The sequence below is a fragment of the Lepisma saccharinum genome, chromosome 7 (assembly GCF_977018435.1).
Source record: "Lepisma saccharinum chromosome 7, izLepSacc3.1, whole genome shotgun sequence".
NCBI lineage: Eukaryota > Metazoa > Arthropoda > Insecta > Zygentoma > Lepismatidae > Lepisma > Lepisma saccharinum.
The window spans coordinates 84,363,507-84,390,479 of NC_139235.1; the positions used below are offsets into that span (position 1 = coordinate 84,363,507).

Genomic DNA, 26,973 nt, shown 5'->3' on the forward strand with positions numbered 1-26,973 from the left:
TTGCCAGGCCCTGAATATGGTTCCAGTCTTTCCCTCTGGAACCCGACACTCAGTCCGTCATTCCTCGAAGGGAGGGTTGCTTTGAAGAACAAGAGGGAGGAGGGAAAGCACCCAACCGTGTACCTCCCAATGAAGAGGGGTTGAAGCGCTGGGTTGAATGGGTCTGTTGAAAAGCTGTGGGCGGAATAAGGCCGCACGAGTACCTGTTGTCCTGTTGGGAGGAACATTTCAAAGCAAATACTCTCCACTTTCTTCTCTTCCCCGCTCATACAAACTTCAGTTCTTGACAATAGTGTCATGCAGAAACTTGCACGAGGTTGAACGAAATGCTTCTATTGCTACAAAAGACTAAAATCTCCTCGCTTCTTTCAATTCCTGCCCTTTGTCTTGGCTTGTTTGTTCCTTGCAGCCCTACTGCAGGTGGTTTTCTTTAGGGACACGAACTGCTACTAACCTGACATGAAGATCAGATTAAAAGTTTATCACCTCAACATGTCTCTTAGAAATTCAATTAACTGCATCTTCTTGCCTGTTAATTTTAAACTCAAGCGGTATGTACATTTCCGTAACTGTTGTGCAAAAACTAGCAATGATGGCACACCATACTTTTGGTTTTCTCATCGGGATGTGTTGAGCTTCCAGGCAAAATGATGAACATTCATAGTTACTGTACATTTAAATTCAATCATACAACAGATCTGTCCATAACAATGCTTGTCATAACTAATAACTTTGGAGTTTTAAATGTTTAATGAATAAATTCAGTGCAAAGCATCACAAGTGTAGTGCTTATTTCGTCGTATAATGTCACTGAAAATAAATAAAGCTCAAAACTTAAAATTATTAAGTCCAGATCATTTGGACATGAAAAATTGTTTGTCTTTAACTCGAATACGAAATCTACACCGTGCAAGATATCACTATGTATCTTACTTATACAGTGTAACGTCAAATATTGTTCATGTCAAAAATTTTATAGGGATGTGATATAGCACATATACTGCTTGCTCATTTTAGCAAGGATTAGCAAAAACTATTAATTCGTTCGTAAATAAAACAAGGAAAAAGTTTACTTTCGAAACTTTTATGAAGCTAAATGATTGTAAAATCTACAAGAAGATTAGCTTAGTACAGTAATTTGCACTAATGTTACTACACAATTGTCTTCATAAACCAATTAGTAGAACCTTTCATATCACACAGTGCCCTTGTACGTTTTTGTGTGTTTAAAAATTGATGTCTAACACAAGAATTTTTATCTACGACTCCTCTGTTCTGTGCTTGCTTAGGTTAAAGAAGCGGACCACATTTTTATGTGTAATGGAGTACAGGAAATGTAGCTTTTTGCTAGTTAACATATATTCATTGTAGAGAATGAATGGCTTTGCTCCTTCCCTAGCGCAGGAATTCTGCAATAATTTCATCTATAAAGAACATAAGACTAACTTGTGTCGTTGACTTTAAGGCTAATGCGCCATCTTTAGCTAAAGATGTGCAATTTAAAAGCAGGGAACGCACTGTCAACAGAAGCGTTTGCAAGTTCCCGATAATGTTATCAGGTTCCGAGAGCGCTAACGTCATGTAGATTTTGCCTTCTTATTTACATATAAGTGATATCGATTGCTGATTTGGCTTGCACTGTAATGCTGATATCTGGAAAACGCAATTTTCAAGTATGAGCAAACATGACTTCTGGTTAAAATTTGCACACGCGCGTTTCGTGTTATCTAAATGAGAATTTGCACAAGGACGTGATAGTGATATCAAATTGAGATTGTCACCAGGTAATTTTAGCTACAAATGCCCTGATACTCGACTCTAATTTGTACAATATCATTGCACAAGCATCTTCCTAAATCAACAGAGCCTTGCACAAACTGCACCCTTGTACACTTTCATGTGTTTGATTAAATAATCAATATTTCTTGGACGAGATTTGTGCTAGCAGATGTGCAAATCGAAAGTTGCAGTGTTACCAGACGTTGAACCAAATTCTCACACTTCTAAACCTGAAGAATTCACCAAGTTACCAACCGTTAATTTCTCCAAACAGACGAACACGTTGATATGGAGTGAAAACTACATCAATTTTGCAACCATGAACCATGGCTCACAGGATTCGAACTAGGGTCGCGTGCGTCGAACCAAAATGCCTTACACAAGCCACATGACTGAACTGGTTATGTGAGTTCACTATTAGACCTCTTCTATTTGTCTTTCCTTGCGTTTTTGTCACAGAAAACCGAGATAACGGTGTTATGAGATAAATGACCTGCTAAAAAGACAACTATCTTGTGCAAAAATATAGATCGTTCCGTTAGAAGAGCATGGGTGAAAAAAATCAACCACGCTCACAAACATTCATGGCGCCTTTTTTAGGCACGTCAAATCACCATCTAATCTCAATTTGTGTAGCAGAGGCAACCCAAGCAAAAAATAGTTTGTGGTCACAGCGACTACTGGTACCTGCACCAAGTTTTTCATTCTTCTTCGAGAAGAGCTCGCAAAGAAAACTGTGCATGCTGGAAGCCAAACAAACCAAGAGCTAAGAAGTTGGTTCCTTTTTTACCTTGTGACAGTCATTTATTTTTGTAACGTTGCTGTCGGGTCGTTTATAATTTCAATTAATGCTCTCCTTGAGATTTCTCGTTCCACTACTAGTTCTGCAACGCATATCGCCACGGGCGTTGTTTTTTATTTCCGTATGTCGATTTTTGTAGTATAGGCGTGGTTGGTTGTCCACATTACAATCAGACCAAGCGACAGTGGCGCCAACCCGTGAAGCAAATTTCACCATTGGCTGAATTTTCTTTAATCTTTTGACGTACCTTATAAACGGAGACTACAAGAAGCCAACTGATTTGTTTCTTTACACATTTTACTTACACATGATGCAATTGTTATTACTCGGTTATTATAAATTCAACCGTGGTAGGTGCTTAGTCAAATATGTAATACGGAAATCCATAGGACATAATTATTTACTAGTGGAATGAACACCATAGCGGAAACCGTCATGGCAAAGTCTCATCCCCGTAGTATGCTTTATTCGTCGAGATGTAGAACAGCAATATATTTGTCGTTCAAAATGTACTCATCAACGAATTATACATACACACCAACTTTTGCTCATTTTTCACACTTTCGAACGTGCACTTGCCCCATTTAGCAATAAAACAATGTAAATAAAATACGAGGTTTAGAAGAAGCAACAAGTCATCAATGTTGCGACACCAAAAACAGCAGTAAATCTAAATAATTTGAGATGAAATAGTTTGATATTGTAGTGAAGGTAAATTAGTAAACGTGTTTCAAGATGGCGGACTTTATACCTATAGATGATACTGCAAATCTTTGTAAAATACACTGTTTTTATGCACGAATTTTTGATAGAATCATGAAAGTTTTGATTTCTACGTACTAACATTAACAAAACGAAGAGTCCAATTACAGTTGTGCATAATAGCTCGTGTTTATTCTAACAGCAAGGGTATGGATAAACACATGCAGGAGGACAATCGCACATACAGTTAATCAGCACCTCTGCCAGTGATAAATACCCTGTTGAAATGTGAAAGGAAGTATGAAGAATGACAAGGGGGAGCATGTAACACGCAGGTGTTGCTTGCATTTCACAGGCTGTTGAGTCAAAAGGGCAAAAGTGGAGACATGCCCTTGCACTGCAAAAACCCCATTGTGTAGAGTCTCTGCTGCCAAGAAGGCACGCCCGTGACTTTGTTTACAATATTCGGCATGCTCCAGCCTTTTGCCTTGCACAGTTTTGCAAATGGACGCCTTGTTAGTATTTTTTTATTCCTACTGTGTCGTATGAATGGGCACACACAGGGAACAGAAAAGGAAAACGTGGGTGAGGCTTGTGAAAACAAAAGAGCAGTCATAATGTTTGCACAAGTGCGGTCTTGAAACGCAGTAGCCGAGGTAGCCAGCACAATATGGCGCTAATGCAAGCGAGACAGCCATCTTGACGAGTTGCTATCGTCCTTAGCAATGGTACTGTAAACATGGCGCGTTCTCGACCCGGTGTTTGATTTCCATACTCGCATGGTAGGTTGCGAGTGTCTTGTTCTTTTGCCTCTTGCAAGCAAAACAAGCCTACTTGGCTATTATACCTCGCCTACGTTGAATACTAATTCAAGGGTAATTTTCATGGCTCGGGAATAGGATATGCCTGCATTAAGGGAACATTAGTGCCTGATCAAGGGTTCTTGGTGCCCTTGGCAACGTTTGTTGCAGCAGACCTTGGATTGGACACACACTGTGGTGTGCGAAACCTGACGCTTTTGGGAAAATGGATAATTAATAAGCAAGCAAGAAATGCGCATTATCAAAAACAACCACTCATTTGTTTAGTGAATGGAAAAAACGCACAATAATTAGTTACGTGTGTCATATTTCTTTATTATATTGTACATTTATTTATTACATATCTTTAGTCGGGGCAATCTTTTCTTTCGAATTCGAAACGCGAAAATACCCTGTTTATTTCAACTCACATTCAGGTATGTTTTTCGTTATAAGATCTCCTTTTCTCACTCTTTAAAGCATGCAACTGTTATACGTACATTTAAATTATGAATTTACATGATACTTTCTAATCAATGGAGGCGATTAGCAGGGGCGTGGGGCAATTGCGGTTTCTTAATGTTTAAAACCGTGTCTATCAAGAGAAAGTAAACCGTCCTTGCCCGACCCACCCAGTTTTTGCACCCAATTACCGCCACTGTTTCTAATCATTGTTAAATGAGAATTGAATGCTTAAAATACGCACCAGGCTTGTTGATGATTGTTGGCAGATCGGTAAACATACATGACAGTTCGTGGATTGTTTACATCAGCAGCATCAACTGTGAATGGAAAAAGAAGATTACAACATGGAAATAGAATAGTGATCGGACACTCTAACTTCCTTTCATGATCCTATTTCTTCTACTCCACCCAAAAATAGCTATCAGTCACTATCCCAAATATTCACTGCTTACGAGACTAGTATACTGGAAATGACACCTACCTGGACCAGGCACGTATCTAGATATATATTACGGGGGGGGGGGTCCGAACCAAGTGTTCCAGAAATAATAATAATAATAATAAAATTAAAACATTTTTATTATTACATGAATACTTAAAAAGAAATAACATCACATATTTATTATATAGTTTGCGTGTACTTAAGATCGCCAAATTTGTATGAAAGCAAGGAAATTAATTTCAAATAGATAAAGAATTGACTTTTTTTTTAATAATATAAGAAGGATGTTCCTGATAAATAATTTATGCATATTTTCATAACAGTTGGGCTGAAAAGTTCGTAGGCTGACTCATAGATGGCGTTACTAGAATTAAATCCATGTGATTTTTACTTAGTACTAACCTTCAAAAGATACGTGTATAAATTTCACAGCTGCCGGATAATTAGTTCGTGAGATATAGCATTGTGAGTGAAGCAGCTTTTGTTATTGTGAAAAAATGGATAAAAAAGAATTTCGTGTGTTAATAAAGCATTGCTTTTTGGCGGAAAAAAATACTGTTGAAGCCAAGGCTTGGCTTGATAAACATTATTCGGACTCTGCACCAGGAAAATCAACCGTTGAGAAGTGGTTTGCTAAATTTAAACGAGGCGAAATGAGCATCGAAGACGATGCACGCAGTGGACGTCCCAAAGAGGCTGTTACCGACGAAAACATCAAAAAAGTCCAGAAAATAATTTTAAATGATCGTAAAGTGAAGTTGATCGAGATAGCTGAGACTTTAAAAATATCAAAGGAACGTGTTGGACATATTGTGCATGAATATTTGAACATGCGAAAGCTGTGTGCAAAATGGGTGCCGCGCGTGCTCACAATCGATCAAAAGCAACAACGTTTTGATGATTCGGAGCAATGTTTAGCGATATTCAACCGTAATAAAATTGCTTCCCCATCCACCATATTCTCCAGATCTGGCCCCCAGTGACTTTTTCCTGTTTGCAGACCTTAAAAGAATGCTCGCTGGAAAGAAATTTAGCACTGATGAAGAGGTAATCGCCGAAACTGAGGCCTATTTTGAGGCTAAAGAGAAATCGTACTATAAAAATGGCATCGAAAAATTGTATGACCGCTATAATCGTTGTATCGCCCTCGAAGGCAACTGGGGCCTCCCCGATGGCGCAGTGGTAGCGTCGTCGCCTTGTAATCAAGGGGTCCCGGGTTCGATACTCGGTGGAGGCACAAGTGGTTCGGATCCCACTTTAAACTGTAGGTCCAGTCCCGATTAGCCTTACTGTGCATAAAGTGGACTTAAAACACCAACTCGAAACTCGAAGGCAACTATATTGAATAATAATATCGAATTTTGTCAAAAAAATATTTTTTACTATGTTAGCCTACGAACTTTTCAGCCCAACTGTTAAGTAGTTGTGTGCATAAACCATGTTTGGTTCTGTCCTTCAGAGCAGTATGATTCCAATATAATAAAATATTAATGAGGAACATCCTTTTTTTATTATTCAATAAATAATCCTTGTCCTCCAAGTTCATAGGAAATAAATAACCATCGATTGTCATTATTTTATTTAAATGCTTGGTAAATCTTTCAGGGGATCCGGACCACCCGTACATCCCCTAAATACGTCCTTGACCTGGACATCTTATTTGTTAATCATGAAGATTAGAATGAATGATGAAAATTGAAGGGGGCTAACACAACTACCACACATCTGGACTCGAACCTAGGACCCTCATGTAGAATGATAATAGCGCTCCATCACGGGAGCTGTCGTAGAGTAGGATGTAAGTATTATCAAGCAAATTTTCCGCCACCATATTTATTTTCTCCGTTTCACGCAGCGAAATCTTCAAGGTTTGAAATAAAGCACGAATCGAACTACTGACAAACTTTGCATGAGCATTCGTAAAAATCCATTCCTCAAATACACGTAGGATTCAAGAGAAAATGTAATAAAGACAGTCATGGACAATTTGCCGAACACATCTCACTGTGTAAGCATTTTTGAATGACTGCATTTAATGTCAGTTTATCGAAAACGGGAGCTTACTTACACTTCTCAGATTATTAACTTCAAAACTATAAAAGCTAAGTTGAATTTGGCAAGGTAACAGTTCTTTGAGACTCAAGGAATGCCAAGTGGTTTTGTATTTTCTAGTAGTTACGGAGAACGAAGTTTTGTCGCCATTTTGTTGCACACGGTTTGCATAACGAATCCGAAACACGTACACCATTTGAGTGCAGTACAAGGTAAAGAAGCAGATTTAACCCTGGCCATCTGCCACAAGACAAACAAGATCATCGATATAACTTAGCAAGAAAGACGCATGCGTCGTGCATATTACTAAAGACGCTAGCCTACTTGTCTGAGCTTGTCACTTTACTGTGAAATGGACCACGTGAGTGTTTCGAAGGATAAGATTTTCCCTTCATGCATAATCACTTAGCCACCGGAAGCCGTTTCGAGTGCAACAGGTGTACAAACCTCAGAGGCGTCTTTTAGATTCCTCATGTGAGAAACACCTGTTGCGTCATATCCGTATATTTTTTTATATTGCTTGGTTGTCCCAAGGGTCCGACAAGCAAAATCATTGTTTTCCTCCTGTCTTTACGTTTTTAATGAATTCCGGTAACAATAGTCTTCCCGATCACAAGCTGGTGCAAAGATTTTTATCGACCTAGATTTGGTGGAAGCATTGTTATTCTGTAGGGTGGTCTCGGAAGATGTTTTAACCCTCGACGCAGTTCTACTGCAGTTTTTACACTTCAGTACAATGAAATTCCACAGTTATGTGAATTATATACAATATGGAGGGAACTGATTTTAAAAATCGACAGGGTAGAACATGGACTTCCGCAGGATTTTTTCCACAGGGGGGCGAGCATATTTCCCTCATAATAGTGCTGCCCCCCTCAAAAACACTTATTCAGATTGAAGTCATCATGTTCCTGCAATACCCTTCCAATAATTAACATGAATGCCCATGGAATAGAACTAATAACTTGTATATTGTCCTTCACGTCTAAGTTCATTTGTAATTTTTACAACCCAGCGTCACAGTTGTATGACATGGGGTCAATGGTGAAACGCGGATATGATACGAATTGCACATAGCTTAGTGCGAACAATTTAAAGGTGGAATGAGAACCACTATGCATCGGGAATCGAACCAGGGACCTCTTGATCACACGACAACAGATGTATTCGTAGTGCTATCGCCCAATTTAAGTCTCCATTATGCAAACTTAATATGATACATGGTCAATATTGAGACCCTTCAAACGTGTTTCGAATAGCACTAATACTGTTCAAGAATTGTATATTTTTAGTTGATCAAGACCATGAAGATGGATGATGAAATATATACAAAGCAGACAGTAATCTAATTCAGAACTTTCGGAGAAGTGTTTAAACTGTAGGAGATCGTTCAGACTAATAAAGTCTAACTGGTTCTGTGGTTGCAATATAGGCATTGCATTTCTCTCTCTTCTACCTCTGTAGAATGACGTCATTGTGAGAACAAGTAACATTGCTCCTCAGGATATGACTAACCCACGATGTGAATAATCGTGGGAAATATTGTATACTTACATAAACAAGATCTTTGAGAGGATGTACAATAATTAAGTACAATTTTTTTTAAAAAAAATCATAAGATCACTTGCTGCTTTAACTTCACTAACTTTTATTGGATATCTTTAGTAATAAAGGAAGAAGTAATGTCAAGGTCAGGGCATTTGACGTAAATGCAATGCTGCAGACACGGATCCGAGTATCGCGTTTCATTTGTTTGCTTTAAATGGTGGTCCATGGAAAAAAAGTGGCGGGCCTAGTCATTTCCTGGCAGCTGTTGTATTCACTCCAAATCTAGAGCTTTGGAGCAAGCTTTTTTACCTGAAAGCGTTATCACGCACACAGGTGGTACATCAGCCAGTATAGTACAGTGCTTACACTGAATTAAATGGTGGAGACCACTTGACGTCCATAGTAAGCGTCAAAGTGTGAGAGTGGTTGGTACTTGTCATTCTATAAATCTAGGGTGTTCGGAAAAATGAAATTTTACAGCAGAGAGTAATTTATATTAATTCTTTTAAAATGAAACATTGCAGGCATGATATATGTTGCATCATCACTAGAGACCGGATTTTAAAGGGAAGCCCTTTTTTTATTTTTCAACACAGGTCATGGAATAAATAACAACAGTATCTTCCACCAAGAAGATTACATGGTTTCCGGTCCCTTTATTGACAAAATATCAAATATTTTGTACGACTGTATTTTCCCCAAACAAAACATTCAACAATTTTCTATTTGGTGCAGCTTAGAGGAATTGCAGCGATTGTTGCAACAATGAGATCTGGGCAGCAACACACGCATTGCAAGCGGCGTGCCTGCTGGGTTGAAAGTGTACTTACATATCTGCTAGATTTAGACTTTTATTGTGAAGTTTTTTTAGAATAGTTTTAACTTTACTGTATCCCTTTTTACATATGATGATATGAGCTTTCATTTAAAATTGTACTTTTAGTTGAGTGCAAAAATAAACTATAGTCCTTTTTCTTTCCTTTTTTTGGCAATAATTTTCTCTTTAAAATCCGGTCTCTTAATCATCACTGTTAAGAACTTTAATTGATTTAGTGTGGCTTAAATTAAAACAACATAAAATCGCAGTTTGTGACTTGTAAGTGCTTTTTCCCGAACACCATAGAAATAATTTTGAACACATCTGATGTATGCCGAATGGGCGGGAAATGTCCTCATTACTACATAAGTAGGGAACGTTATCTGGAGTAGTAGATAGGAAATATTTACACTTGGTCGAGTAGAAGCCACAAGGAATACCAGATATGATAACATGGCAACTAAGCGCCATCTTTGTATCCTCTCACCCTACGCAACGATATCCTCCCCTCTAGTACTAAACGTCTGTGTGATCCGAAACCGAGAAACATCTATATTTGCCAAGACTGTGCTCGTAAAGATCCTAAAAGTTACCAGATTTCATCAGTATTTCCCTGTCGCGAAAACACTCCTGCGTCCTGTAATTTTGTGCGGAAGCGCCAGCAATATACCATGTGGCGATACTTATCAATTCAGTCTTTTTTTCATGTATATGTCGAACAGTTGAGGATTTGTTGCTGCTCTTGCAGCCATTAGGCTGCTTCCTTTTTCTGCCACAGTGGCGCTGTGTCTTGATTTCCTCTTCCAATGGGTATCTTGAGGCTTCATTGATACTTCTTAGGGCTGCTGAAGGGTGGGTGTGTGTTTGCAAGGGACGAGTGATGCTGACTCATACGTGGAGAAATTAATGAACAAAATATTCCTTTGTTGCTTCTTCCGGTTAGTGTCTACAAATCCTCCATAACGTCCTTGGACGAATGAGGAAACAGTTGCATAAGATTTATACTGAATGTCAAAAGAAGAGAACGAATTTCCCCGTACTTAAAGGAACTAACTAATTGGTTAAAGGTTACAAATAGAAGAACATTTTTGGAATTGTCCTTACTGTACAGGATTCTGAACAACAAGGAACCTGAATATTTATATGATCAAATTGCCCCGTACAGGAAGAACGGAAAACAGATTAACCTTCGTCAGGAAACTAAATTCACGATTCCTATATAGAAAACAACACTTTACGGAAACTCTTTCACAGTCACCGGGATAAAAGAATTGAATGAATTTCCCCCACCACTGACTGACCTGAGGGGAGGTCCACCCTTAAACATACAAATTAAACTTAAAGAAACATCTACTGTTCAAACAATATTGCCTGCTTTGCGTATCCTGTAAGGTACAGAAATGAGGTATTGTCTTTATAATAGTATACTAATTGTGGTTTACTCTCCATAATCAGTACAATATGAGTATATTTTTCTATATTTTAAACAAGTTCCAATTGCAATATGTATTTGACGAGGGTTTGTTGTGAAAGCAATCCGTGAAGCTGAAACACACCCGGTCAATGGCGTGTATTCTATCTACCAATTGGTCAATTATTCAATCTTCAATCTTAACCAAAATCATAGTTAACCTCGAATATCGGCTTTTACCTAAATTAGTTCCCCTTGCACATTCGTCTCACTTATTAATGTGACACTTCCTTTGTGCATCTTATTCATCAATTGAATTACTTTCATTGTTCAACATTTTATTGCTGAAGCTACCTCCTTTTTAACCTGACATGAACAATATAGTGTATTTGTGTAAATCTTACCTATTCTAACCTTCCTAGTCACGTGTTGATAACAGCTTAGAATGTTGCACTGCAAAGATTGTATCGATTGAACATAATCTGTTATCACAACATTTCAAACAACCAATGAGTCAATTAGAAACAAAACAACATTTTCCGCCACATGTAAGGGAAATGTTGCTTAACGTAACGACTTCTTTATCGCATTACGTCCTGTTAATAAAAAAAAAGACTTGATTAATTCTTCGGCCAGAATGCGAAAGCTGGAACAATTCTTACGCAAGTCTGAGCCTGCACGGTTTATCGCCTTCGTTGGCTGATAGAGTTGGCGGAAAAACATCTGTTAATTGGGACACTCTCCCTCCTTCCCTTAACCACAATCTCCCAGTTATCAAGATCCATTCCAGCTTGTTAACATTTTAAGGGTCGCCGCTTTTTCCTGTCCGCTTGCCAAGCGTGGCAAGGGAACGCACTTAACCAGGTCCACTGCAACACCACATCAAAGGTTCCTCTCTCGCATAATGTCTACAGGAAACTCTTGAAGACGAAGATAAATATTTGGAGAATATCGCCCGATAATGTGTCACAGAATAATCACGGTCTCAATTTCTTCTTCGTCAGAATTTTCTGCAGCGGGCCCTCACGTCGCCAACACGAATCATAGAATGCTGCTACAACTGTTCCAAGTATTCCCATTGGCTGGTAGCTTTTTGGGGGTAGTAAATAATCTGTGGTGGATAGGTTAGGCTTGTTGGGTTTGGTTCTCTTAGAAGAAGAAGAAGACGAACCATAAATAATAATAACCAAATAACAATTATTGTTATATCGTTGAGGTAAATGTTCCCAGTACGCCAGATGAGTAGCCAGTACAACTTGTTTTCTTTTTCTACATTTAATAAAGTTAATACATTCATGTATAGCTATCTATTCCATTCTGCCTTTTTACACACCTCGTTCAAACTAAATCTATGAAAGGTTAGGAAGTTTTTAGTCATAGAGTTTGCATTGTGACCTCTTACCAAAAAAAATATCATTTTTGGAATTGTGAAAACACATAGAACATTTATACTGTGAGTTAAAGAATAAATAAGGAAAGACAAAGTTTTGACCTTGTTCCTGAACCTTATTTATTATTATTATTATTATTTCACTATTGTTATTCTATTGGAATTGGTCCTGTCACACAGAAAACAAAATGCATTAAACCTACAGTATCATTTTTTTTATTATTGAATTGATGGGATTTTTTTCTGCACCTTCCAGCATCATCTCGATGATACACTTAAACATTTGGTCTGGCTCTGAACTACATGCATTTTTTTAATGCATTTACTGTCGTCGCCTTGTAATCAAGGGGTCCCGGGGTGGAGGCACATAGTGGTTCGGATCCAACTTTAAACTGTAGGTCCAGTCCCGATTAGCCTTACTGTGCATAAAGTGGACTTAAAACAACAATTCAATCAATTATGCATTTACTTTTGGGAGCCCCTTCGAAATCTCTCAGGACGCCCTTGGAAGGAGAAGATACAGTCAACATCCACACACACACACACACACACTCACAACACCACCATCATCAAAACACCAACCGACAAGAAGGGAAGATATACTCTCTAACTGGTTCCCATCGAGCATGAAGTCTAGGCACCATGTTGATCCGCTCGAGGCTAGGGGAGTTGAAATTGTACCTTTAAAAAAATGGTTTCTGGCATTTTCTTCTCGAAGACGCGTCATCTTTTATTGTCCTTCCTTGCTTTTCCCTTTTACATCCAGTACCCATTGTTCCTCGACAGTACAATGTCCATTTTTTCATCTCTCTCTCTCTCGTCTTAACACTCTGATATGCGACATGAATATCAACGATACAAGAGACCGTTTTAACATGCAAGAAGTGCCCTCTCTTTGAAAGACGCTAAGACTTTTTCATACCCGTTCATCAGGAACTCTCCTCCTCCATAGCAGAATAAGAGAAAACAAGTTTTCTTGGTTTTGGGTTTATCTTTGCTAGATACATACCGTGCGCATTCAGTGTACGGTAAGCTGACAGATAGCACTTGAAAAAGATTGAAAGCAGACATTGTTGAATTCGCCTCATAAATAACATAAGCAAGATGTGTCTTCTGTTTATGAAGGAGAGGGTATAGCCTGTGACAAACTCCTCGGAAATATAATAAATCTTGGAATACTTAGTTCACAGTAGAACACAGCAACGTAAACTAAAGGAACCAATGGCGGCGATTGGGTTCCGAAACTGGGGGTGGGGGGCAAATACAGTATATTTCCCTTTGTAGATAAGGTTTAGCATAGTACGGGGGCAAAAGTGGCGAAAAGTAGGGGGCAACCGCCCCCTTGCCCCCCACCTAATCGCCGCCACTGAACTAAACTAAAACTAAAGATAATCATGATTTGAGCTCAGTGCACAAAATCGATGAAATTACAACAAAACTACGTTTCTTTAAAAAGTTTAGAATGAAGAAAAAATAAAAATTAGAAAAACCCGTAATACACAGTGCGACTTCTAGAATCAAAGATAAGTTTCCCCAAATGTCTATAACGTAAATAATTGTATTTTTTAAATTTTTTTTTTACAATAATTCGGCTCACATACGTCGCGTAACTTATCCTCAAAACAAACCACAATTAAATATTTTATTGGGAACAATTCACATCTACCCAGTATTCTATAATTATTAAAGTTATTGTAATAAATCTGCAAGTGTAAACTTAATATTTTAGTGTGCAATAACACTATTTCCAGATAATTTTCGGTCAAACATTCAATAAATTTAATTCTGTGAAACAAATGAGTTTTTAGACTGTGGGAATTATAGCAATAATTTAATAATAGTAACTCTAATAACGTTTGATTTTTGTGATTTTAAATGTCTTTCAAAAATGAAGGAGACATTTTGTTCTTTCTGGAAGGGCAACACTGAGTAGAGAGCAAAAATGTACCCTGCCTATGATTGATAATGAGTCCATGAATTCTTAATGTACAAGAATCCTCTTGAAAATCCCTTGTATCTGGTTCACCAAGGAAATCTAATAAATTGGTGTTTGACCCATATTTAGAGGTTGCCATCTTTTTAAAGCCCCTCTTAATTAAGAAACCGTGAACTTATTAGTGTATAATGTATGCTCTACAGCGGCATAGTGAACATCAAAAGATCGGAACGAAAATAAATAAGATGTAGGTCAAGTGAACAAATATGGACGATTATGGCCGTGTGAGAAACCACAGTGTGGAGCTCACATAACACGTGTGTCGTATTCTTGAGTGAGAGCAATTGAACCGTTAATGTCAGGGTCAATTGGCCTTATTTTGCTTAGTTCGACCAATCTGTCTTGGCGCATGTCTTTGCAGTTGTGCTCTTCCAAGGAAAAACAATTGGTCGTTGAGGTGCTTGTGAGAATCTGAATATCAGCTTAGAATATATGTGCTACTGTAGCATTAGTACAAGAGGCTTTCTCTTGACTTAAACATTCGACACTAGCGCCACATCTTCCAGGGTAGTTCTACAAATATGGTGGCGGTTCCTGTTCATTGACACGGTGTTTATTAAAGTTGGTGATTTATCAAAGATAAAGATATTCGATAGACTGAAGTAATTTGAATCTAATGGTACTGAATTCCTAGATATTAATCACAGATATCTATCATCAGAACGGAAAAGTAAATATTCTCAACCTACTATTATTGGTAGAGTTGGGAGTCGACACTATCGCCACTGCTTCCAGGTCAGTGCACTGCAGCGGTTCCTGTTTATGGACTGTAACGGTTGAATTGTGTTCGTTGCGTTTACTGTTGCTAAAGATGATGATTTATCAAAAGGAAAGGTATTCAATAGACTGAAGTACCGTAATTTAAATGTGAATTCTTACTGATTTCTCCGATATTAATCAGAGATATCTAGCATCGGAGCATCTCAGCCTATTATTGGTAGACTTGAAGAGTCCAAAATACTAGACAGGTTGATAGGCGAGCACATTTAATGACATGGACTTCGTAAACCTCATTTATTTACAATTGGTTCGTAATCCTTAATCTTAAGTCTGAAAAAATCACGGTAGGCATATTTTTTTTAAAAGCCACGGCAGTTGCCAAACTTGATATTGTCAAGTATTGGAGGTCTCTGAAAAAATACTTCTTAATTTGTAGATTTATGACGAATCATTAAAAATTACGCTCATTAATACTTTCACTTTGAAGTACGTCCGTAGATAAAAATCTTTATTCACTGATACTGAAATACTGCGATGTATATAATTATAAGTAGTATTTCAGTCAAGGGTGGATAAATAAGATAAAAGGATTGACCTCAGCCTTTTATTAATATTGAAAATAATTTTCACAAAATCTGTGAAGTTAATAGTCTATAAGTAGATATAATGTGCTGCCTCGTAATCGTTCGATCCCCTGTGGAGCCACAGTATTTCAGATTCAAGTTTAAATTGTAGGCCTAGTCCCGATTGATTATCTTATCTGAGCATAAAATTGGATTTAAAAGATACATTAACGAACTTTTGTGATATATTCACACACATTTTTTCTTTCTTCAGTGGAATGTATGAAAAGTCATGTTTTCTATCTCCATGAAGTCAATTGCTTTACAAGCTTAATAGAAAATAGTGCTCGGTACAGAAGTAATACAGGGTAAACCGAAGTCCAAAATTTGTTTACAGAATGTCTTGCAAAATTGTTTGGAATCTGTTTCACTGCAAAATGATGAACCAATCAGTCAGTGAATGGCTTTGATTTAACAAAAGTAAAGTTTGATTCGTAGCAACAAGGATAAAGAGAAGTATCATGGTACGTACGTATTTGCATGTACTGCACTTTGCACCACATGAGAGCTGAGAATGCAAGCAACAATGCTGACATCAGTTGCTGAAACAACGCTAGGACATAGTCCAACCACGTCGCATTGTTAAGATTCCCTCAGGATACAATGAAATGGCTATAAACCCATGACGGTGTATATATTCTGATGACAATATCGGAATTTCTTCTTTTTTGTCCCGCATGATCAGCCGGTTTTCGCTCGTTTCTTTTTTGCACAGCACTTTGTTGAAGATCGGCCGAAGGTCAGCTTAGGAAAACCAGTTTAACCTGCGTACGTAATCACATCAAACTCGTGCCATGCTGTTTTTTCCATGTCACGCGCCAAGATTTGGCCACAGCTCGTGGGAAATCGAAAACTCCAGCTGCTGTAATTATTATTAGTGTAGTTGCCAGAAATGAAACCATTTTTTCTGTCTACAATAACCACAAGTGTATATCAATCCCTCTGAATTGGTGGAACCTTACAAGGGATTATTTAATGTTATGCATCTTCATTCTCAAATTACAATTAGAAATCTTGTCTAGATAAAAATAAGATACAAAAAGTGTCAATAAAAAGTATTTAAAAATATATGCCCAGAACTTTTTGTGTTCATGACGAGAATGTGATTTTTTGTTTTCGTTATTGTATTTTGTGGACACGTGTCAACTTGCATCGGCTCTCCGTAAAGAATTAAATATTAATGGTTTGAAGGGTTTGGTCAGGTTTCGGATGATTGTTCGCCAGAACCAAATTACATGAGCAATCGTGCGCATTTGTTTAGTTCACTGGCGTACTCAGAGGGGGGATGATGGAGCTACAACCCCTCCCGAAATTTTGAAAAAAATTCTAATGAAAAGAGTAAAGAACTCGGGAAAAACCAGAGTAAATGTAAACCCGCCTTAAGATGACACCCGGTTAGAAGTTTTAGTCTTTTACCAAGGTTAAAAATGGTAATTGGGAAATATTTAATAGCGTATCCCGGCCCCCCTAGAACGGAACTATGTAAAGACATTCCAGCCTCCTCCGAAAAAAAAATTCCGCGCACGCCACTGGTTTAGTTAAGAACTAATTCTGTCTGAATTACGAAATTTAGTAACGGGTTGTTTATAGACTAACCTGATAAACTATTTTTAAGACAAACTGAACACTGTAAAACTACAGGAGAGCTTACTGGCTACCCTGTTGGTTCATACAGTACTACTAGCGTATGCAAGATGTTATTTCGTAGGGGGTTGGAATCAGCTCTCTCATTGCGTACGCCAGTGTTTAGTACTCAGGTTGACGAGAATGAAATAAACATTGTAGTATTTGTACTAAATTTAGGATTGAATTGACGTCGCTTATTATGAAATTGATGCGAGTTCCTATCGTTTGCCAACATATTCTTCGAAATCAATTTTGTAGCCAAAGAGACGCGACTACTCAATCACAGCTGCAGGTAATAATAAAGCTCGTCTGCTCAATTTCTTGTCGACGTAATTCCTGTTCCGATCACTTCGCATGTTCTTACGTTTCCGTTCCAGATTGGTTGAATTGTCTTCGTTGCTATGCAGGGGACACGAAAATTTGCGCCAAATCAGCTTGTTTAAAGATTGTTAGGACTCCAGTTTCGACGTTCTGGTTCATGTAGACTGGTTTTCCTCTTTTCTTCATCTTCTACACCCCCTTCCCTGTCTGAAAAATTGTGCTTGCGGCCGTCCGGTAACTTGTTTCCAGAGAAGACCGTAGAGCGCAACGATAAGGTCGTTTCGGCATTTGTGGTCAGGTCTGGTTTGCTAGCCTTGTTGTCAGTGTTGCCAACTGGCTCCTTTTGTTTCCACATTCAGAAACATTATGACGCGACTCTCAAAACGAAGCACTGGCCCATACCATTTCCATTTCCCTCTTCTAGTGAGCCGTCAATCAAAGATAGAACTAATAGTACTAATTTAAGTCGGTGACTAAAAGGTAAAAATATTATGATGAGTAATGCCAGTCAAATACAGGGTGTCTCAAAAGTAATAGCGCAAAGTGACACAGGTGACATAAGCATTTTACCAACTAGGATGACGTTCACAAACAATGAAGTCAGTGGCGGCTTATAATCACACATTCGCAATTATCTCGAAAACGGCTAGTTTGCAGACCCATGTGTACTGAGACTTTTTTGCTTGTATTATCGTGTATGCTCTGCGGTTTACCCAGCTTCAAATAAGCGAGTACCCGGTGGGGTTACGGAGCGTGGTGCTGATCACATCACTTTAAAAATATCTGAGATTCCGAATTTGTGAGGCCGTTACTTCAATTTTTCCCATAGCCTCCCCGATGGCGTAGTGGTAAGGGGTCCCGGGTTCGGTACCTGGCGGAGGCGTATTGCACAGCGGTTCAGATTTCACTTTGAAATGTAGGTCCAGTCCCGACTAACCTATGTGTGGTTAAAGCTGACTCGAAAACAACAGTTCAAACATCCCCCCAATATGACTTCATGCATGTTGCGAAAAAGTATAATATTTCACACAATTTAATTTCAGTCACAGAATTTATGTTAATTATTAAGGGAGTGTTGAAGATTATATGTAAATATATAATTGTAATTTCGGGTTTGGCCCCTTCCTAAAAAAATATCCAGGCCTGGTAGTGAGTTCTAAACCAATGTTTGGTGTCTACATGGATGCTTACTTGGCAACATTGAATCTTCTCTCAAGTGTTTTCCCTTCGGCATATACCGGATCAGAAGGTTTTTTTTAATGCTAGTGCGGCAACGGCTACACGGCATGCTTTTTGAAGTAAAAAAAAAGGTATATGATGCGGGCGGTCATCCATTTTATGGCGTGACGCACGTACTCTGCCCTCCGCCCCCTCCTCCCCCTCCCCTATTTCGGAACTGTAGATCATCCTAATCTCCACCCCCGTCAGTTGCGTCGACGGAAAAGGTGGGTGAAAGGTGACCGGGCAGATAATGGACTTGCTTGTGTGTTTTGAATTTCCGGTTTTCAATGGCTGCCTCGAAAAGACCTGCGGTGTCACTAATGCTGTCCATACAGGATGCAAGAATTATCTTGGACAATATTGTTGGACAAGTAGTCAATTGAATTAAATGTTTTCTTTCAAGAAATCTTGGATTCCAGTGCTCTAGATCAATTTCGTGAGACCGGAGCCTGGTAAATTCTTTCTTTTAAAAGTCGATGCCCCATTCTCAACAATTTCACTCGTAAATATACCTTTCTAATTTTCTTTATACAAGAATTAATACGTATCCTTGATGTTGAATGTTAACAAATAAACTATGGCATAATCATAAACAGTAATAGTTCGATTTTGTCTAGGCTTATTGACAAATAACAATAATAAACTTTAAATTAGTTGTAGAATCTAATGAAATTTTCTAGTTTCCTCAGACCAACATCATTAAATGAATTTCGAAAGTGCTGATTTTTCATTGGTATGTTACATTTTGACCACCGAAAAATTTCAATTAATCAGAATATTCCTATCACAAAATAACTGTTAATGAAAGTTGCTGTGCAAAGAAAAATGACGAATGTCAGAAGAACCTCTCGCGACCTGGTGGTTGAGAAACACAGTAAAGCACGTTATTTTGTGTCTCAGATGTAATTTTAATAATTAATTACTAAAGTAATAAAATTAAGAGGGGACTCGCCTTGTAGAGCTGTAGAAATTTTTGTAGGCGAGGCCAGGCCGTTGATATAAAATTGAATATTCTTATTATTAAAATCAATAATAATTAGTACGAACTAATAACAAGTGTAATTCATTTTTGTGCCGAAATGTTAATGTTATTATTATTATCTTTGGGTCGATGTCTAGTCGATACACCAGATTAGTGAATATCCAATGGGTTCACTGTTTTCATTTTTTTTCACACCGTTAATATATTAAAATGTATGATTAAAATTTGTTGTCTGCCCTCTCACATTAAAGAAAAAATCATTTCTGTAACTGAAAACTCCTAGAGCCATATATTCTTTGGATTAGGTAGTAGAATACAAAACAAATGAGTTCTGACCACGAACGGCTATAGCTACTTGAAGATACAGTGCGTGAAGAGCACCAAATGTGACCCGACTAACCTATTCACACGTATTTCTTCTACAATGCATACGTGAGTAGGTTAGGCATGTCCAGTTTAGTGCTTCAAGCTTCTATAGCTTATTCTTTGGATGTTCTGTTACAGCGCTAATTAACTGAACCTTATTTCCAGTGTTGGCAGTCAACGTAATTCATTATTACTCTAATTTATAAATTTTAACACCAATTTCCTGTGTATCTTGCTTGAGTAAATGTTTGTCATTAGTTTTAAACGTCTACTGATTTGGTTCCGTTATTTATAATTTCATTTCTCTCTCGTTCCAGCGGTGTTCAGAACGGAGAAAGCAGAGGAGTAACGCCCGTGTATCTACGCTGCTCGCAAGGGAGACTGGAGTGGTCCTACCCTCGAGGTGCCCTGCGAGTCCTGCTCCGATTGGGGTCCTCGGGACGCGAATTCCGAGGCTGCATCAAGGCCACCAGGGACTTTCAAGGAGCCCGCCTGTTCCTGGAGGGAAAGCGATCTCTGCTCCCCCTGTTCGACACGCAAGATGGCGCCCACCCGCAACTCGCCCGCTGCTTTCAAAGCAGGGGAGGACAGGTCGCCATTTACGTGGAAGCGGGGCCCACCACCCTCAAGAAGCAGGTCGCAGCCTTCAAGTACCATCTGCAGCCGCTTCGGAAACATACGATGTACGACCCGTCAGAAGGTAAGAGAAGTTATATTGATTGATGTAGTTTATTTTACTTCGCTTTTCTGTCAGTTTATGGTTAATCGTGAATATGAGGATGGGTGATGGTATGATGAAGGGACACTCACAAAGCCCAGACCGAGATTCGAACCCGGGACCTGTGGCGTCGTAGCACCGTGTGCTAACCACTCCGTCACGGAGGTGGGCAGGAGCTACAATAATTTAACATTCAATCAAAATACATATTTATCATTGCACGCAGTACTCGAATTCAAACTGAGCCATTCTGATAACAATAACAAATGGTCAATTTTGGTAGGGGTAACCCCCTCCCCCTCAAATTCCTCACGAGAGAAGCAGAGTGCAGTTCGGCCTCACTCAGACAACGAATTTCATTTTTAAGTGGACTGGGAGAAATATACAACAAAAATTCTACCATGTTCTACAGCATCTTATTTCTTTACAATAGATGATCTCCATAAAAACTTGATTTACAACAACAAACAAAAACCATTCTCTAGAGCTATGAATTTGGTCAAGTGTCTTTAGGATGTAAATTAGATAGTTTGTTACATGAAACAGAAACCACGACTTGTCAAATTTTCTGCTCTTTCATTTTGGTTATCTTTACTTTTTATGTACGACTCACCATTTTCGAGATATTATTTTTTTATTATTATTTAAAGGTGAATTATTAGCCATATTTTCAAGATGGCGGCGAATCTACAAGTCGGAGAGTGGTGAACTTTTTTTTACTGTAGAGGCAGTTGGGTTTCATTTCTGTTGCAATTGGTTCCCCAGACGACACCATTTTTTACTAGACTATGAGGTGTTTCACTGAATGTAGCATAGTCTGCTGTCACATTTTATCATTCCTGACGCAAAATGAAACTTACACCAAACAGAGATTACATTTAAACTGTATAACATACCTTATTTCCACCAAAATTGAAGATACACTTTTTTTTAGGTAATCAAGGTCAAAGGCCACATCGTATGATGTTGAAATTAAAATTTCGATATTTTCATACAAAACTATGTTGTTATGAAAACTATGCCCCCTTAGCTTCAAACAAAACAAGCTCTAGATGAAAGTTATACCATAATTAGAAGAAAAGTCATGTTTTTCTTTGTTGACATTTCAAGCATAAATTTGACATTTTTTATGTAGTTGGCAACGCTGCTGTATGAACACCATCCTACCAAATTTCATTAAAATCTGAGATGGTCGGGTTGAAAAGTTAATTTTTTGTGATGATTTGCCATGGAATGACCCTATGGTTAATTTGATATAATGGGGCGAATACCCAAGTCCATTTTTTAGGTTATGTTAGGCCTTGCTGGGCATGCATTACTTTATCCCGGAAGGAAGGAATGAATGAAAAATAAATCTTTGAACTCTGGTATTCTTTGTCTGCTTCTGAACAATAACAGTCACAGAGTTGATAAACCATTATCAGTTCAGATACACTCAATCTGACGCTGGACTTGCTTCAATCTTTTATCTTCTTGCCAGCCAGCACCTGCTTGTTAACAAGGCACCAAGTCAGTGCTTGTTTTGTGTTCCACTGTGTTTTGAAAGCAGAAAAATAATCTTCAGATGTTTGGCTAAGATGTCCTTCCTAGAAGGAGGATCTTGACACACCTGACTAAATAATGACAACTGTTTCGGGAATAAATCCAGATAACGCATATGTATAAAGAGGATGGGGAGGGGATTCAGAATTGAATCAATGGTTCTTGCATTTTAATTTCAGCATTTTCCACAATTATACTGTTCAGCTTATTAATGGACGCCAGTATAGTCCAAGTGCCGATCTACCTGGCGGAATGGTTACCAGGGGTCTCGGGTTCGAATCCCGACCGTGGCATGGATGTTCCTTGTGTGTGTCCCTTCATCAATTTCATTATATCATCCTCATCCAGAATTGACAGAAAATCGATGCTAAATAATAAAAATCATAAGCTTTAATATACTTAGTATGCAAATAATTATCATTTAGTGACAGAAGGATGTGTTCATATAATTCTCCAAAACCAGGAAAACATTTGTGATATCCTGTATCAAATGCACATCTGTTTTGTCAATGCCCTAAATAAAAATGGAGCACTTACTGGAAAAACATTTACATATTTTAATATTGGAGTAGAAAATTGGAAGTATTTGTTAATGAAAATATGCTCATATTACATATATTCTTCAGAAATTACATTATTCCTCAATTTCATGTTTCAATTTTCAGTGACTAGTAAAAAATCTTAATTTTGTCCTAATTTATTTTTCTTTTCTTGTAACAGATTGTCGGCCATGTTCCAGGGAAGAAATGGCTCAAGCATTCTGCACGAGTGATTTTGGTAAGTTCGTTTCTCAGTATATTAAACTTAGATTTTTTTTAAAAAAATGTTTAAAATTCAAAAACTTAATAAATGTTTACAATTCAAAACTGGATTCTAAGACTTTTGATTGTGGAATAACGAAACCTTTTTTTTACCAATGTCAATGTAGTCAATAAACAGTTTTGTCTTTTGAATAGTTTTATACTTGGATATCAGTCAGTTTGAGGGTTCAAAACTAAACTTGGATATATAGGTGTGATTTGGTAACTAATGTATAATATTTAAGCATTAAAATGGCATTCAATATCAAATGTCAGGTATAAAACTTTCATATGTGCTTTTTTTGGGATCACACCACAAGGAATAAAATCAATACAGTTTTTATTTAAAAATATTTTTCAAATTGATACTTGTTTGTCTCTTCTTTGTGTTGGTGATTCCCTCGTGAATACAGGTATTATCCTGTATTGATTTACATCCTGGCAAATTATCAAATTGAATAAACATTGTCCAATAAAAGGAAATGTCAAATAGTCGATGGTTCTGTATTCAAAAAAGCTAACAGACCACGAACATTTCCCATGATACTTTTGACTTATTTAGCTTGTACTATCTAACATAATTTGATTTTTTTTTTCTACCACTTTTGACTAATTGCGACATCTAACATGATAAATGTACAAAAGCTATTTTTAGTAGATTAAGCATTAAAATCAATTTTTACAACAGTATAATTTACAAAGGGATAAGGACATGTGAAAGGCAAATCATATGGAATGTTGGAAAGCAGCATTCCTGATGGAAAACAGTCAGATTAAGAATATTTTTTTTAAACTTATGTTGGTTGACATTGGATAAACTTGCCATACATGTACTTACTATGATTTTTACGTTAATTTTTTTTTTGTTTCTCCCACAGTGAGTCGAGGAATTATAAAAACAATTGACAACTGGAAGGATTTGGAACTGACCAAATTGACAATTAAGGTCACAAAACTGCTCCGACATATTAACGAAACGTCAAGTGACGATTTGAACAATTTTGTCGATAGTGACATTGGTGATGCTGAAGTGGTAGTGCCTCATTATTGTGGTGCAAAACATGGTGAGGGGGAGTTCGTGTTCATGGCACACAGAAAACTTGGTGATCTTTACTTATCTTGTGCTCCGAGACTAGAAGACTGGGTGGACATAGTGAGCAAAGTGAATAAAGACGGTTCAGCACACTGTGTTTTGAGTTCCTAGCATTGATTTTTTTGCAACTATGAAACAGTGAAAGTAACTGGCATTGATGTTTATGAATAGAATTTTCAAGTGATTACGAGCAATAAACTGTGCATAGTGTTCTTATCTACATCATTTGCCAGGGAAAAGACAGCATTGTTGAAATATTGTGTACAGTGATTGTTGAAACAGCTTTGTATAGATGTACAGTGAGTTTCTATCTTCTGTGTGATATGCAGGAGGTGTATATAATTTCTCCATAATGGAGACACGATGAATTTTAAATGACCAAATCACCAGATCCAGATGTGTGTTTGCTGAGAGAACCTAACTCAGCGATATGATCAAGTTTAAAGAAAGTGTCTTTTTATATCTTGGTTTCCTTATATCATATTCAGTAACAATATGAAAGGAACTGCAATGCTAGATGATTTTTCTCAATTGCTTCATTAAAAAGTTTCTTATATGAAAATTATGATACAGTGGTATCCAGTTAGAAATCTTATATGTTGCAGATGAAAAAATTACATTATGTTAGTAACATATTAGCTACTGGAAAATGTGTTCCGACATTATAACATTTGCAAATGCAATGGGCTTTGCTTCGGTGCTTCCAACAAAAGATATTATGCAATTTTATATTCTGATTACAATTATATTTATAATCAACAAGTTGTTATTTTTTTTCTCAACATAGACAAATCAACATGTGTACAATACTGTACTCATTTACTTCACAGATGCTACTTTCTTTATCCAATATCATGACATTTATTTTTACTCTGCAATTTTGAAAACTGTTGTTCAGTATATATTATTTGTTAAGTAATATGTTTTTGTAAATAGCTTGTATTTGTTCATTACTCTTCATAATTTCCTTTTTTTTAAAACAAATTACTTCCCTGTGAATTCGTCGTGCCAAAAGAAATTGAATGGATTTTGTTTGTATAGTTTTATTATTTCAGTTTTTCAAGCTGGTACCTACCAGCATTGAATTGACGGACCAAGGGGAGATTAACAAATTATGCACTGAACTGCAAAAAATGAAAAGCATTAGTGAATTAAGAAGTCTGATCTCTTATGTAAAAATATAAGGATATTCATGTGTCTGTTGTAATACCTTATTGATTTGAAATGAATATTTACAATGTATCAATTTATATATCATTTACGTTATCTATAATTCAATTTATGATCAAAATAAAATGTGCAATATTTCCAAATAATTTCAAGATATGGGAAATATATTGGTAGTATTTTGTAAAAGGAGTAAAGCACAAGTGAGAAATACATGACGTTCTATTCACTTTTGTCAGACCAGAAAATCGTATTCAGTATACTTTTGATCAAACTCATTTTTTTGTTTCACAATACACTGATTGGTGATCACCTTCCACAGAAGTTTAGTACCAATTGTTCAATTCAAATAATATGCAACATTTGTGTTTTCTTGAAAAGCAGCAGACATGTAAAAACTAACATGAGTCTAAAAATTTATATTGTTTGACATAACAAGCAATATTATCACATGAATTAGCAAATAGCAAAGAAAGTGTAAATGGTAAATTACAACAAATTTGTAATATAATTAATTTCACATTTATTTATTAAATGAAGGTGAATTACCAAGTTATTCTTTTAGATATTTTTCAGAATCCAAACTATTAGATATTGATCAGAAGTTGAAATTTATTGCCCTTGATATTTTCACAAATTTTATGTAAATGTGTATATATTTTGCAATGGTGCCATTATTTTATATGTATTATAATTCTAAAGCAATTGTAATTACAATAAACAATTTTGGATCTCAAGTACCCAGAGCAAAGCTCATGGAATTAAAGATATTTCTTCATTAAAAGTGAAAAATTGTTTGATCTCAAAATAATTTGCTGAAAATTTCCCCAGAACTTCTCTTATTAGTAAAATAGACGTAATCATATTTTGTTCTTCCTTTTTTTAAACTCATGTTGTGTGGTTTAGCCTTAAATTTCTTGTTCATTTCAGAATATTGTATATGTTTCAGCAGTCTGTGTTGTATTACAGATGAACCAAGTTGAATAAGTACAATTGAACAACTTTTCATGATAACATTTTGTTTGTTATCTTATGTAAAAATCCTATTTTACATATAGGTCCTGTTTTATGTCAAATGAATAAATTCTTTATGTTCAGTGAACTGTGATAAATAAGAAACTACTAAAATATATATATATATATATGATATATCTGCTGTTTTATTGTGTGTAAGATTAAAGTTTATTTTCAGATAACCACCATGTTAAGGTAATTAGATTACTGACTTCTCTAGATTTAGGAAAACGGTCTAACATTTCAAGGGTAGATACCAACTTAGGAGAATACCCAGGTTGCAAAATCGAATTGCATATAATCAAATAACATGGAATGCATTTGTAGTGTTAATAAATCTTCTGTGTTTCTTATGTTAAAATACAACACAGTCTTCTTTATAATTTTGAAGTAATAATTGAATCATGTCAATTAGATTAGAATAGTAGAAGAAAGTAATTATCATCTTTGTTTATTAATTAGATTGACTTGCAGCATATCTACTTTTCAGACTTGAATTTGCTTTCAAAATAAGATATTCACTTTTGGGAATAGTTTATGCAAGTCACAATAGCTTTTCCAAGCTGTATATATTTT

At 36.9% G+C, this 26,973-nt stretch overlaps 1 protein-coding gene across 1 annotated transcript in view; it reads left to right on the top strand.

Annotated features, from left to right (window-relative positions):
* Positions 1-26,501, top strand: part of LOC145989977 (meteorin-like protein) — a 39,088-nt gene extending 12,587 nt beyond the window's left edge. Inside the window, exons 2-4 of the mRNA XM_083125531.1 lie at positions 20,381-20,763; positions 23,044-23,100; positions 24,002-26,501. Of these exons, the coding sequence (XP_082981657.1) occupies positions 20,381-20,763; positions 23,044-23,100; positions 24,002-24,327 (766 nt within the window). The 3' untranslated portion in view covers positions 24,328-26,501. The remainder of the gene's footprint in view (positions 1-20,380; positions 20,764-23,043; positions 23,101-24,001) is intronic.
* The last annotated feature ends 472 nt before the right edge of the window (positions 26,502-26,973 follow it).